Here is a 13,429-nt window from a genome sequence, read left to right on the forward strand (position 1 = left end):
CCTCCTCTTCCTCCTCCTCTTCTTCTTCCTCTTCCTCTTCCTCTTCCTCTTCCTCTTCCTCCTCTTCTTCTTCTTCTTCTTCTTCTTCTTCTTCTTCTTCTTCTTCTTCTTCTTCTTCTTCTTCTTCTTCTTCTTCTTCTTCTTCTTCTTCTTCTTGTCTTACCTCAGGAAGGAGGGCTCCAGAGAAAACTAATTCGTGCAGGAGCCAAATCGCTCGCTCACAACTTTAATGCCAGTCGCTCACAAAGCAGATACTTTGCTCACAAGACTCCACAGCTTAGAGAGGGCATTGGAAGGGACCCCTCTTAATCTGATAATAGATGTGAATTTTTGCAAGATTACAGAATTCTCAGGTGCGCTAAAATAGCAGACATTTCCCCCAGTCTCTTGGTGCTCTCTTCCAGAGCTGATGAGGGTGTGGACTTTGTTTCTTGACTTCTGGGGACACACCAGTACTTTGGGGGACTCTCCCCACCCTTATTTATTTACGTCATTTATAGTCAACCTTTCTCACTGGAACTCAGTGCAGATTACACAGAGTGAGTCAATACTGTCAGCGAGGTGGGACGTTCAGTAAACAGTGAAATAGGATTTGGGTTGTAGAACCAATCAGCCCTATAAAAACAACTCAAGCAAGGCAAACAGCATGACACGTTAAACGAAGCAAAATTACGATAGTAGGATCCTAATTTCAGGAAACTGCACTTTTTTTAAAAAAATAAATGTTTATTAACTTTTCAATACAGAAACCATTAGATAATACACCCCGATTATTAGATAATACACCCCGATTAGATGAAGTATTTGATAAAATGTTGGAAGTAGCGGAAATGGATAAACTTAACATGTTATTACAGGGGAAAGATGAAGAGGAATTTGTTGAAAGATGGATAGGATTGTACGACTGGATAGAAAAGGATATCAGACTCTAAAAATATATGTGTTTATGGAAAATAAGATTAAGGCATGTATGGGAAATGTACAAAAATAAAAATTAAAAAGAAACCTTTTCAATACAGAAACCAAACAGTCAGACAAAAACGTTATAAACATTAAAGTAAAAGGTCAGAAGCTAATTACATTATTAACTGAAATCTCAGGTATCCATATATTTGTAATAGTAGTTATTAGTTACTAGTTTGAAATGTACTACAAACGCTGTGAGCAAACTGTACACTTAAGAAGAGCCCTGCTGGATCAGACCAATAGTCCAGCATCCTGTCTCACGCAGTGGCCAGCAGTTCCTCTGGAGGGCACAGAGGCCGAGGCCTTCCCCTGATGTTGCCTCCTGGCTCTGGGATTCAGAGGTTGCCTCTGAATATGGAGATTCCCCTCAGCCACCTTCTCCATGAATCTGTCTAATCCCCCTTTTAAAGCTGTTTATTCCTGTGGCCGTCACTACGTCCTCTGGCAGCGAATCCCACATTTGAATCTCTCTGTGTAAAGTAGTATTTCCTTTTGTCCGCCCTGAACCTACTGCCCATCAGCTTCATTGGATGCCCTCGAGTTCTAGTCTTTTGGGCGAGGGAGAAACGGTTCTGTTTGTCCACTCTCTCCCCCCCAGACACAATTTTATAAACCTCTTTCATGCCCCCCCCCCAGTCGTCTGTTTTCTCAGCTGAAAAGTCCCAGACGCTTCAGCCTTTCCTCCTAGGGAAGGGGCTCCAACCCCCCTCATCCTCTTGTTCGCCCTCCTCTGTACTTTCCCCAGCCCTGCAATGTCCTTTTCCAGATACAGTGACCAGAACTGTGCACAGTATTGCAAAAACGGTACACAGCAGTGCAGACCACGGTCCGTGATCATTTGTCCAAGCAGCCTTGTGGATCATTTTGTAACAGGGCCACGCCCTTGCCCGTGAAGAAGAGCCCTCCAGCTTTGGGTAGTTTGCAAAAAGCCAGAAGGGCGAGAGCCTTCCTGAGCTTCTCAGGCAGGCCGTTTCACAGGGCAGGGGGGCCACAGCAAAGAAGGCTGGGCAGCAATGTTCCCTCTAAGCGGTGGAGTCTTGTGAGCAAAAATTCTACTTGGTGAGCTGCTGGCATTAAAGTTGTGACAACAAACAAGATCACGGTGTACAGTAACTAGCAAAACAATAAATCACTGTATATAAATATACAATATAAGCAGATATTTATATATAATGCTTTTAGAAATCAATTGTCAGCAAAGTTACAACTATAACATTATGAAATGCAATCTTAGGCTTGGCAGTACATATGAAACACTACAGTATAGTCTCAGACAAACGACGGATTTCTAGTATAAGTCCGTTTACGAATCCTTCTTCAGGTTTGTCGTCTGTATTCTTATCTTCAATGGAATAAAGTGCTGCAAGCATTATATCACAATGTAAATTCTTATACAGTTTTTTGTTGGAGCAGGCTGCCCTTTCTGCATCGCCCCTTCTGCCATCTGTAGAATGGGAATAATGAGTGAGTCTTCGTGGAATAGCACTTCAGCTATTCGTTCTCACACCGGAGTGAATAGCTGAGCTGCAGAAGGGGGGGGGGTGCCTCTGCTGTTCAGAGATGGGGAGGTCTGCAAACGTTGCCTGCCTAAGCAGCAGAGAGCTTGCACAGCGTCATGAGGGGAGGGCTACGCCACAGCCTCGCGCTAGTCCCACTGGGGAAAGAGCACTTTACCGAGACGTGGGGTAGAAAGTTTTCCAGTGGTTTCTTTCCACGGAAAAATTGTCCGCGTCTCTCGATTAATTGGTTTCATGAAATAATGAATGGATGCCGTGGCCAGTACAATGGTAGGCAAGTGTATTGGTTTCAGAGTAGTAGTCAATGTTCCCTCTAAGCTGTGGAGTCTTGTGAGCAAAAATTCTACTTGGTGAGCTGCTGGTATTAAAGTTGTGAGCAGGTGATTTGGCTACTGCGTCAATCAGTTTGCTCTGGAGCCATCCCTTCCCTGAGCTAAGACAAAAAAATGTGTGAGCCGGAGGCTAAAAAACTGTGAGCTAGCTCACACTAACTCAGCTTAGAGGGAACACGGCTGGGCAGTTGTCGATTTTGCCCCTTCTCAGGTTGGCACCTGCAGAAAGAAGGGAAGCTGACGTGATGGGAGAGACGGTCTCGCAGGTGTGAGGGTCCAAGCGCTTTGCTGTGGACAAGCAGGCTATGCCGGTGAACTTGCCTGAGATGTAGAGATGGACGGGTCTAGAGATACCCCAAGCCAGTATCTTCCTCCCCTCTAGAAGCAGGAGTTTATTGATTGATTGATTTGATTCGATTTCTGTCCCACCTTGCCTGATAAGCAGGCTCAAGGCGGCGTACAATAATAAGAGCAGGAGTTTATTTATTGATTGATTTGATTCGATTTCTATCCCGCCTTGCTGGACAAGCAGGCTCAAGGTGGCATACGATAATAATTTACAGTAAAAACAGATAAAATTCTAACAATAAAATATAAAGTGCAGATTAAATGCAGACGATAAAGGGCCGGTGGCGATCGTTGTTGTTAAGTCGCTCACTTAACAAAGCAGTCGGAGAGTGATTCAGCAAGAACACAACTTTATTCTTCAACTCGAACCCAACTCCAACACGGATCAACATCTGATAGCCAGAACAGCCTTTACATTGCAGCTGTCCTGCTTTTAAACATTCCCGGCTAATGTAGCCACACCCACTGTACAAATACCAACCAATGAGGTTGTTCACATAAGGACCAATCATGGATGTTCCCGCTCAGGGAGCTTGCTGTAAGGTGATTGGCTTGTTACTTCCTGGGCTAGCGATACGATTGGATGTATTTGGATCCTAGCCCAGGATGAAGCTTAACATTGCTTTTCAATTAGATGTTTCACATACATTCTGCATTCCATGGCAGCTTTGGAATACACTACAGTTGTAGTTGGCCCCGTATGACTAGATCAGTATCCCAAATGAAGTACTAGTAATAGATGTTCAGTAGCTCGTTCCATGGCGGCTCCTAATCGAAAGTCTGGTGGAAGAGTTCGGTTTTACAGGCCCTGCGGAACTGTAGAAGGTCCCGCAGGGCCCTGATGTCCTCCGGGACCTCGTTCCACCTGTATGGAGCCGCCACTGAGAAGGCCCCGGCTTTGGTGATAGCCAGTTTGGCATCCTCGGGGCCAGGGACAGGCGATTTTGAGTCCCCGACCTCAGTGCTCTCTGGGGGACGTGTGGGGAAAGGCGGTCCCTCAGGTAGGCAGGCCCCCGGCCATATAGAAGTTGCCCCTTCATTGGGGAACCTAATTTCGGAGCTAGGGCTCTCTGGACCAGGGCCTCGTCTGAGAGAGTTTATCACGATATTTTGAAAGGGAGAGAGAGGTCGGTGCGTTTTGAAAGGGAGAGAGACCAAACCTCAACGGCATCTTCTCGTTTCAGGATATCAAGAGCGGACGGTCCCCACTTCTGCATGCCGTGGAGAATAATAATTTGGAGATGGTGGAACTCCTGCTGCAGGTAAAGGTGGCTCTTCTCGTCTGCTTCCGACTCGAACAGTTTGCTAGGTCTTCGCTGGGGGGTTGTTGCCCTCTGTCAAGAAAACCCCAAATTCTCTTTTAAGCTAAATGACTATATGCGTTGAATGCTCATGTAGATTAGTCCTTTTAATCCTTTTTTTTATTCCTGAACTCTTGATTGATGAAATTGTAAGAGAGAGAGAAAAGTGTTCCTGAACATTTTAAATTTGAAATCTGCATTTTAAAGGTTATATGCTTATCACGGCTTTTGAGCATCCTTGTAATGTATCAATTAGGTATCATTACCTCTCTCTCCTTATTTTCTTTATGGTACCCCCTATCTTTTAAAGAAAAAACAATATTTTTAAAGAAGAAAACCCCTCATTGTGGAAACCTGTCTGCCCTACACTGGACACCAGGGTTCCCTCGAAGCTGTTTAACATGCAAAGATTTACTAAATGTCTTAGCCATCACCAGGGGTCATTTCGTAGAAAAAGAGGTGCAGGAGCTCATTAGCATAACTCATTAGCATATGCCACACCCCCTTACATCACCGGAAGTGTGTCAGAAGTCTCCACTGGACTGTTTTGGATTGCTATCTGTTGGGGGGGGGGGGCGGGATGTATCTGTCCCTCACAGAGGAGGGAGAGCTTGTACCTGAATAAAACTTGGTCTTAAAGGTGCCACTGGATTGTTTTAGACCGGGGAGCTGGGGGGGGGGGTACCTGGCTGCTTCTTGCTCTGACTGAGGGCTGCTGGGATCAGGGGGTGGGGCTTGTTGTCTGTGCCCGCCCCCTGGCCTCTTTACTGCCGGAGCTCCGCTCCTGTACGCTCCTGCAGGAAATGACCCCTGGCCATCACATCACAGTGTTTGTTTGGTTGTATAACCATTTTAAGGTTACAGCAGTTCTGTTCTGCCCAGGACATGAACTGCTGCACTCAATAAGGGGGGAAATTAGGGGGAACATTGCCGGACGCCACCCCCATCTTGTGACACACGTTATCGCTTGCCCGTTTTCAAGAAAGCTTCCAGAATCTTGAGGGCCAGAAGCTTTCCTCTGCAAAATAAAAAGCTGGATTTGCGGCATTCAGCACCAGCGGCCCAAATCCTGCATTTGCACTAAATAACAAAGAAGAAGAAGAGAAGAGATTGGATTTATACCCCGCCCTTCACTTGGAGTCTCAGAGCGGCTTACAAACTCCTTTCCCTTCCCCTCCCCACAACAGACACCCTGTGAGGTGGGTGGGGCTGAGAGAGCTCTGACACAAACTGCTCTTTCAGGAACAGCTGTGCCAGAGCTTGTGGCTGACCCAAGGTCACATCAGCAGAATTTATACCGTGGTCCTTAAGAATGAGACGATCTGTGTTCAATTTATACCGCGATCCTTAGGAGTAAGACGATCTGTGTTCATAAGCGTGGGTTTGTGTTCTCCACTCCACAGCACGGGGCCAATGTGAACGCCCAGTCGTACGGGGGGAACACGGCTCTCCACGCGGCCAGCGGGCGGGGATTCCTGGACGCGCTGCGGCTTCTGGTGCGCAACGGGGCAGACGGCAGTCTCAAGAACTATCACAACGACACCCCGCTGATGGTGGCCAAGAACAAGCGGGTAAGAGCGTGGGGCGGTCGTGGTGCCGAGGGGGTTGCCGCGTGGGAAGGGGCTGTGTCAGATCTCCACACAACGGTGTGTTCCGTTTTGAGTGCCACCGGCCCACAGTGCATGAACTTGGGTCTTTTAAAAAAAATCTGCTTTTCCGTATGCTCGAAGGCACTAACTGCAAAAATATGGGGGGAAACCACTTTAAAATTAAGAGCAGCGACTAACAAATTTTCGCGCTCTGGTGCTAAAGGAATCCAAATGCCCACTAGACAAGGAAACCCAAATAAAGATGTGTGTTTTCCTGCCCTGCCCTGGACAGCCCAGGCAAACCCGATCTCATCAGATCTTAGAAGCTAAGCAGGGTCGACTCCAGCAAGTACCTGGATGGGAGACCTCCTTGGAATACCAGAGGCGGGAGGGCGGGGGCAGGCTTTCTTCAGCCATCTCCCTGAATATCCTCCAGGCCCCCAGTAGGGGTCAGTCACCAGAGGTCACCATGGCTTCCATGCGCACACACACATGCACGCACATGCACATATGGAAAAAACAACCCAAAAGTGTGCATTTTCCTGACCTCTTTGGGAAGATGCTTCCACCTGTGTCAGATCTCCACACAGCGGTGTGTTCCGTTTTGAGCGCCACTGGCCAACAGTGCATGAACTTGGTTTTTTTAAAAAATCGGCTTTTCCATATGCTGAAAGGCGCTAACTGCAAAAATATGGGGGGAAACCACTTGAAAATTAAGAAGGTCACCCAGTGAAGTGCATGTTCAAGTCAGGATTTGAACCCGGGTCTTCTCAACCCTGACCCACCACTGGAACCCCTCCACAATGCCTGTGTGGAAGATGCCGCTTTTTAGAAGCTACGGCCTACCTCTGTGATGGGACAGCAAGTTGCTGAATCGTGCCAGGGCTGTAGGTAGCGGGTTGTCCATCCAGTTCATGACATAAACTTGTGACGTGTTCTATAGAAGAAGAAGAATAGATTGGATTTATGCCCCACCCTTCACTTGGTGAGTTAGTAAATAAATAACAAGAATAGTAAGTGGATGTAGAGGAGGAGGAGGAGGAAGAGATTGGATTTATGTCCCGCCCTTCACTCGGAGTCTCAGAGCGGCTTCCGATCTCCTTTCCCTTCTCCTCCCCACCACAGACACCCTGTGAGGTAGGTGGGGCTGAGAGAGCTCTCTCAAGAACTGCCCTTGAGAGAACAGCTACGAGGGAACTTGCGACTGTTCCACTACCCGAAGGAGTCTCAGAGCCCTTCAGTACCTGAAGGAGTCTCAGAGTGACTTACAATCTCCTTTCCCTTCCTCTCCCCACTACAGACACCCTGTGAGGTAGGTGGGGCTGAGAGAGGCTCCTGAGAGAACAGCTCTGAGATAACTTGTGACTGACCCAAGGTCACCCGGCTGGCTGTATGTGGAGGAGTGGTGGAATCAAACCTGGTCCTCCCAGATTAGAGTCCGCTCTCCTAACCACTACACCAAACTGGTTCTGCCTCTTGCAGCCGCCATTTTGTGGCGGCCATTTTGTGGCTGTGGCCTGCCACACCGTGTCGGAATTCCAAAGGGGCCTGCAGACTCCAAAGGGTTGGGCGTGACTGCCGTAAATCCAGGAACCTGACTTTCAGGAAGTGATGCTGGAATTTTGCATTCACGGATCCCTGAAACTTGGATAGATGGAGGCTGAAGGAACTGAAATGCTTGTTCCTCATTGGCCTCTACAAAAACAATCTGAAAGGAATGTCTGTAAGGAATGCCAGGAAGGCTTGCTCTGTTCTTCGAGGAAAGGAAGAGAAAACCGAGGCTTCAAAATCACAGGACTCTCCTTTTAGATTGGACAGGTCTCCCTGTTTCCTCGACGTTAACCGTAACTCGTAGGAATGATCATACTCTTGCGCAGCTCCCAGTAATTGGGCAAGAGAGCTTCCTGTTACATCCCGCCCCGTATTTGTTTGTGGCTCTCCGGACTGCTTCTCAGCCCAAAATGGGCTCCTTCGCACACCTCGCAAGAGTCAGAAAACCTCATACCAGCAGCAAATACAAAATGTTCCTCAGGGAGAAGGGGGGAATATCCTCTGCAGGAACTGGGTTTAAGAAGGGATCTGTTTTATTTGTCACTTTTGTTCTGTTATTTCGTTCGTTCGATATATGGCCAAGTCGGCATCTGAATCCGGGTCTCCTCCATCCTGATCCACCGCTCTAACCGCTCCGCAAGTCCCAACTCGGCCATATGTTCATCCCGTTATTTCATTGTTTTATTTTTCATTGCCATTCTGGTGTAAAGGTTACGAGCAGCGGACTCTAATCTGGAAAACTGGGTTCGATTCCCCACTTCTCCACATGCAGCCAGCTGGTTGACATTCGGTCAGTCACAGTTCTCTCAGAGCTGTTCTCTCACGAGCAGTCCTCAAGAGAGCTCTCTCGGGAAAGGAGATTGTGAGCCCCTCTGAGACTCCTTTGGGTAGAGAAGGGCGGGGTATAAATCCAATCTCCTCTTCTTCACTCTATCAGTCTTATTACATCAGCCTCCTTATATGAGAAGCGGGCCTCTTATTCCTTAAGGCAGTGAGAGCCAGTTTGGTGTAGCGGTTAGGAGTGTGGACTCTAATCAGGGAGAACCGGGGTTTTCCCCGCTCCTCCACGTGCAGCTGCTGGTGTGACCTTGGGTCAGTCACAAGTTCTCTCAGAGCTGTTCTCTTAAGGGCAGTTCTCGAAAGAGCTCTCTCAGCCCCGCCTACCTCACGGGGTGTCTGTTGTGGGGAGGGGAAGGGAAAAGAGATTGTAAACTGCTCTGAGTCTCCTTTGGGTAGAGATGTGTGGGGTATAAACCCAATCTCCTTCTTCTTCTTCTCCTTCTTCTTCTTCACACCGCAGTGACACTTCAAGTCCTGACTTCCCAGTTACGCCAGGTCTTATGTGTAAGGCTTGGACGCTTGACTGTTTTGCTTACCTAGCAGCCCCATTTTGGTGAGATGGGTTAGACCAAAGACCAACAACAGGGTGCTTTTGACTCAGCCTCTCCCATTCAGATTGGGCTGCGGGTACCCAAAAGTCACAGTGAACCCATGGAACGGGTGTGTGGCAGGCATTTTTCTTGAAGAAGAAGAAGAGAAGAGATTGGATTTATACCCTGCCCTTCACTACCCAAGGGAGTCTCAGAGCGGCTTACAAACTCCTTTCCCTCCCCCTCCCCACAACAGGCACCCTGTGAGGGAGGTGGGGCTGAGAGAGCTCTTGACAGAAACGGCTCTTTTTTCAAGAACAGCTCTGACAGAACTATGGCTTGCCCAAGGTCATCCAGCAGGTGCAAGTGGAGGAGTGGGGAATCAAACCCGGTTCTTCCGGATTAGAGTCCACACACTTAACTGCTACATCAAACTGGTGGAGGGGGCGGGAGGAAGATGAGGAAGAGGAGATTGGATTTATACTCCACCCTTCGCTCGGACTCTCAGAGCGGCTTACAAACTCCTTTCCCTCCCCCTCCCCACAACAGGCACCCTGTGAGGGAGGTGGGGCTGAGAGAGCTCTTGACAGAAACGGCTCTTTTTTCAAGAACAGCTCTGACAGAACTATGGCTTGCCCAAGGTCATCCAGCAGGTGCAAGTGGAGGAGTGGGGAATCAAACCCGGTTCTCCCAGATTAGAGTCCGCGCACTTAACCACGACACCAAAGTGGCTCTTGGACACTCTACAAATATATAACATGTCACTAGGGTTGCCGGAACCCCCCTGGCCAGTGGCAGGGGGTGGGAGGGCAGGGCTCCAAGGTCCAGACTGGGAAACTCCTGGAGATTTGGGGGTGGAGCCTGGTGGGGCACAGTGCCACAGAGTCCACCCTCCGAAGCATCCATTTTTCTCCAGGGGAAGTGATGTTTGTAGTCTGGAGATGAGCTGCCGTTCCGGGGGACCTCCAAGTGGTATCCCTACATGTCACCTTGTTCCACACATGTAGCCCTCCCAGACTATGCATACAGCCTCCAAGAGTCATGAAAGAGAGAGGTCTATTTAAGGACTTATAGCAGGGGTGTCAAACATGAGGCCCGGGGGATTTCTGTGGGGGATGTCAATAAATGAGATGTAGGTTTGCAGCTTACAGAGCTGATGTTTTAAGCATGTTTTTATTTTAAATTTAAAAAAAACCATCTGTCTTTGTGTCCTTTATAAAGTTTATATCTCCGCTGCCTGGCATTACATTTTATGACACACACGGCCCGGCCCGACAAGGTCTCATTTATGTCAGATCCGGCCCTCGTAACAAATGAGTTCGACACCCCTGACTTAGTGTCATAAGATAAACTTGTTATGGGCTGGCCGCCGTGGCTGAGCCTTCCTTGGACTTCAACCCCCTTGAAATACGTTCCTGTCCCCACCCCATATGCTCGGGCCGTAGATGGGGAACTGGTAAACTAACTTTACCCATCAGATCTGTGTCCCGTCGCCTGGCTTCCGGGCAGCTGGCCAAGGCGTTTCTCTGTGGTTTCTCTGGGCGTCTTCTCTAACTTTACAATCCCCCCGGTGCCAAAAATGGAAGCGGAGAAAAGGTCAGGTTGACATATGCGGCTGCCTGGGTTCTCAGCTGGGAGTCTCCCTGGACTGGAGGTGGGGCACGGCCAGGGAGGGGGAAATAAGCTCCGGCCGGGAGGCCCCGAGGGAGTAGGGCAAAGCCACTGAGCGGGATCGGTCCCCTAAGACAGTCTTGACGACAGTGCCCTCGGTTGTGATAAAATGAGCACCGTGCGGCTGATGCCCTTAGAGAGGTGCGGTCTGGGAAATTTTGCGGGGCTACACCAAAGGAGGGGAGATCTAGCCGCTCGGGGGTCATGCCACAGATGTTTTTTGAAAGTGGGAGGGGCCAGGGGGGCTTTTGCCCAGCAAGATTTCTGATTGGCCACTGGAGAGTTGATGGGCCGTACGGATTTTAAAAATGCCGCTTTGTCAGTAGCTGCCACCACAGCACAAGGATTTACACTGTGTGGCTGGATCCGCCTCCTGTGGCGGCCATTTTGTGGCAGCGCCCACCACACTGTGAAAATCGCTGCCCTGAAGTCTCAAAACGGTTGGGAACCCATGTCTGAGGACAAGGGACGGATCTGCGTGGGTTTCTTTTGCATTTTTTAAAATTTTCTGATGGGGGGGTAGAGGAGGACTGGGTTCGAGTGAGGGCGGATCACCCCTTTGGAGCAGGCTGGGCTTTAGGGAGGGATTATGGGAAGAGACAATCGGAAAGCTTCACCTGTCCCCCTGCTCCCCAGGTGACCGACATCCTGAGAGGAAAGGCCTCCCGGCCCGACCACGTCCGCGAGGGCTCATCCCCGGCAACCAGCACCGCCAGCTCCCCCGGCATCCGGCCCGCCTACCCCAGTGAGTTACCATGCCAATAAGCATATTGATGGGCATTCCTCGCACCCAGCAGCTGGCTCAGTCAGGGGATTAAAAGGGGTGTGTGATCTTGTGTGTGTAGTAACAGATCCCACGCCCAGATTCCAGGTAAACGCGTTGAGAAAGTGTTGCTTTCAGGAGCCTTTGATTGGCAGATTCATAAACCGTCAACGCTGGGAGCCATTTTTAACGCGGAGGGCAAATTTTAATCGGCGGCGCTCCGAGGCAAGGAGAGGCTTACTTGCGTGGGGAGGGGGGGCTTTCTCCATTCCATCGTGAATGGGAAAACCAGAGGAGCTGTTTTTAATATGTTTCGACCGATAGCCAATGTATCTCATGCTTCTTTCCGCGTCCGAGAATATCGAGGTTTTGGCCGAACGAGGGTCTAGTTACATTGCGCAGATAAATCTGTTTTGATTCTCGGTCTTCCCGAAGGGCTCTGGTCGTTTGACATCCTGCTTCCGTTTCCCCTCCAGGCTTGCTGCGGGCCTCGCCGGATTCCTGCCCGACCACCCCGAGCCCCGCCCGGACCCCGAAGCCCCCGAGGGCAGTGCAGTCCCCCACAGTGCCCCAACAGAAGGCAGACAGTATGACGTCCCCAAACGGGACCTCGGCAGCCAGCCCCTTACGCGGAGTGAAGCTGGAGAGAAGCCCGACCCCACCCGCGGCAGAGCAGCCGGCGGGCTTTGTGAGCACCCCAAGTTTCTTCCTGCCCCTGCTGGAGCCCATGATGGATCCCGCGTACCATGGCGCCCTCTATCCTTTCCCGCCTTCCCACCATAACCATCCCGTCCAGCTGCTTCCCGTCAGCCTGAATCCCTCTGCCGTATCGCTGCCGCGAGGATCCCACGTGAATCAGATTCACCCAAGGGGCATGGGGTTGGATCAGTCGCTGACGCTCCTGGGTGCGGAGAACCCCCCAGACGCTGATCCCAAAGGACAACGGATCCACGGCAGGGACAGCGGGCCAGGAGGGAGCTGACGACAAGCGACGAAGGGACTCCCGTCCGCTTCGAATCTGTGGGGGACTTCGCCAGGGGCCGCGTGCGTCATGAAGCAGCCGGACAAGAGGCCGTGCCAGGGATTTTCACCTCTGCTGCTACCGTTTCCTCGTGCAAAACTGGCACATATTTGCTGCTTTGGGATTCCAAAACCCACTTGACCAAAGGCCTTCCTCTCTTCTTCCATTTTTGTTTTTTTTTTTGTAGCAATGCGCGATTCTCCTCTGGCCTCACGAACCAATGGCTCTTCGGTCCATTAGCCCAAACCGTGGATCCGGTGGTTCATCTTCTATCTTCCCTCTTTGGGGATAGATGTCCTGCGAGTCCGGAGGGGCCGAGCGGTGGTGGAATTGGAGTCCGCTCTCTCTTTCCCCTCCCCCTTGAAAGAGCCACGCAAAGATGGCGGCGCTAGCAGGGGTTCCCAGGGCAACAGCCCGGCTGTTGTGTGTCTCCCCCTGGTGGAAGGGGGTTTAATTGCACAGCCATTGGCAAGTAGCACATTTCAGAGCATATTGCTAGCAGCCTCGGTGCATCAGAGCAAAAATCGAACTCATACAGGCTTGTTTCCTTCAGCCGCTAGCCAGCTCCCCGCCCCCGCAGAGGGGTCCAAGCCAGGTAGGAAGCTATAACCCTCCCTGCCTGAACTCCCAGGCGCTGTTATTCAGGGGTATACTGCCTCTACACATGGAGGTTCCATTTCAACATTGTGCCTAATAGTCGTTGCTGCCTCCAGAAACCTGCCCCCCCCCCCGCACTTTAAAAGGCATCTGTTAGCACTTTGGAGAAAGTATTTGGGGGTTACGATCCTGCCGCTGTAGGTTCAGGCCCTGCACCCACCGATAACGGTTCAGGATTTCCTACCAGTTACCAAACAATCCGTTTCAAGAACTACAGTCAAAGAGCCGTGTGGGGCGGGGCGGGGCGGAGGGGGAGAAGACCGGGGATTTTTTCTCTCTGAAAACTTGAGAAGCGACAGAGAAGCCCTGGGTACATTTTCGAGGCCTGAAATTTCAGAAATTC

At 50.2% G+C, this 13,429-nt stretch overlaps 1 protein-coding gene across 1 annotated transcript in view; it reads left to right on the plus strand.

Annotated features, from left to right (window-relative positions):
* The window catches only part of BCL3 (B-cell CLL/lymphoma 3), a 42,423-nt gene extending 29,269 nt beyond the window's left edge, over positions 1-13,154 (plus strand). The window contains exons 6-9 of the mRNA XM_015425875.1: positions 4,348-4,425; positions 5,868-6,035; positions 11,282-11,390; positions 11,885-13,154. Coding sequence (XP_015281361.1) covers positions 4,348-4,425; positions 5,868-6,035; positions 11,282-11,390; positions 11,885-12,390 — 861 coding nt within the window. The 3' untranslated portion in view covers positions 12,391-13,154. The remainder of the gene's footprint in view (positions 1-4,347; positions 4,426-5,867; positions 6,036-11,281; positions 11,391-11,884) is intronic.
* The last annotated feature ends 275 nt before the right edge of the window (positions 13,155-13,429 follow it).

Source organism: Gekko japonicus, unplaced genomic scaffold (assembly GCF_001447785.1).
Source record: "Gekko japonicus isolate JY-2015 unplaced genomic scaffold, Gekko_japonicus_V1.1 scaffold2660, whole genome shotgun sequence".
NCBI lineage: Eukaryota > Metazoa > Chordata > Lepidosauria > Squamata > Gekkonidae > Gekko > Gekko japonicus.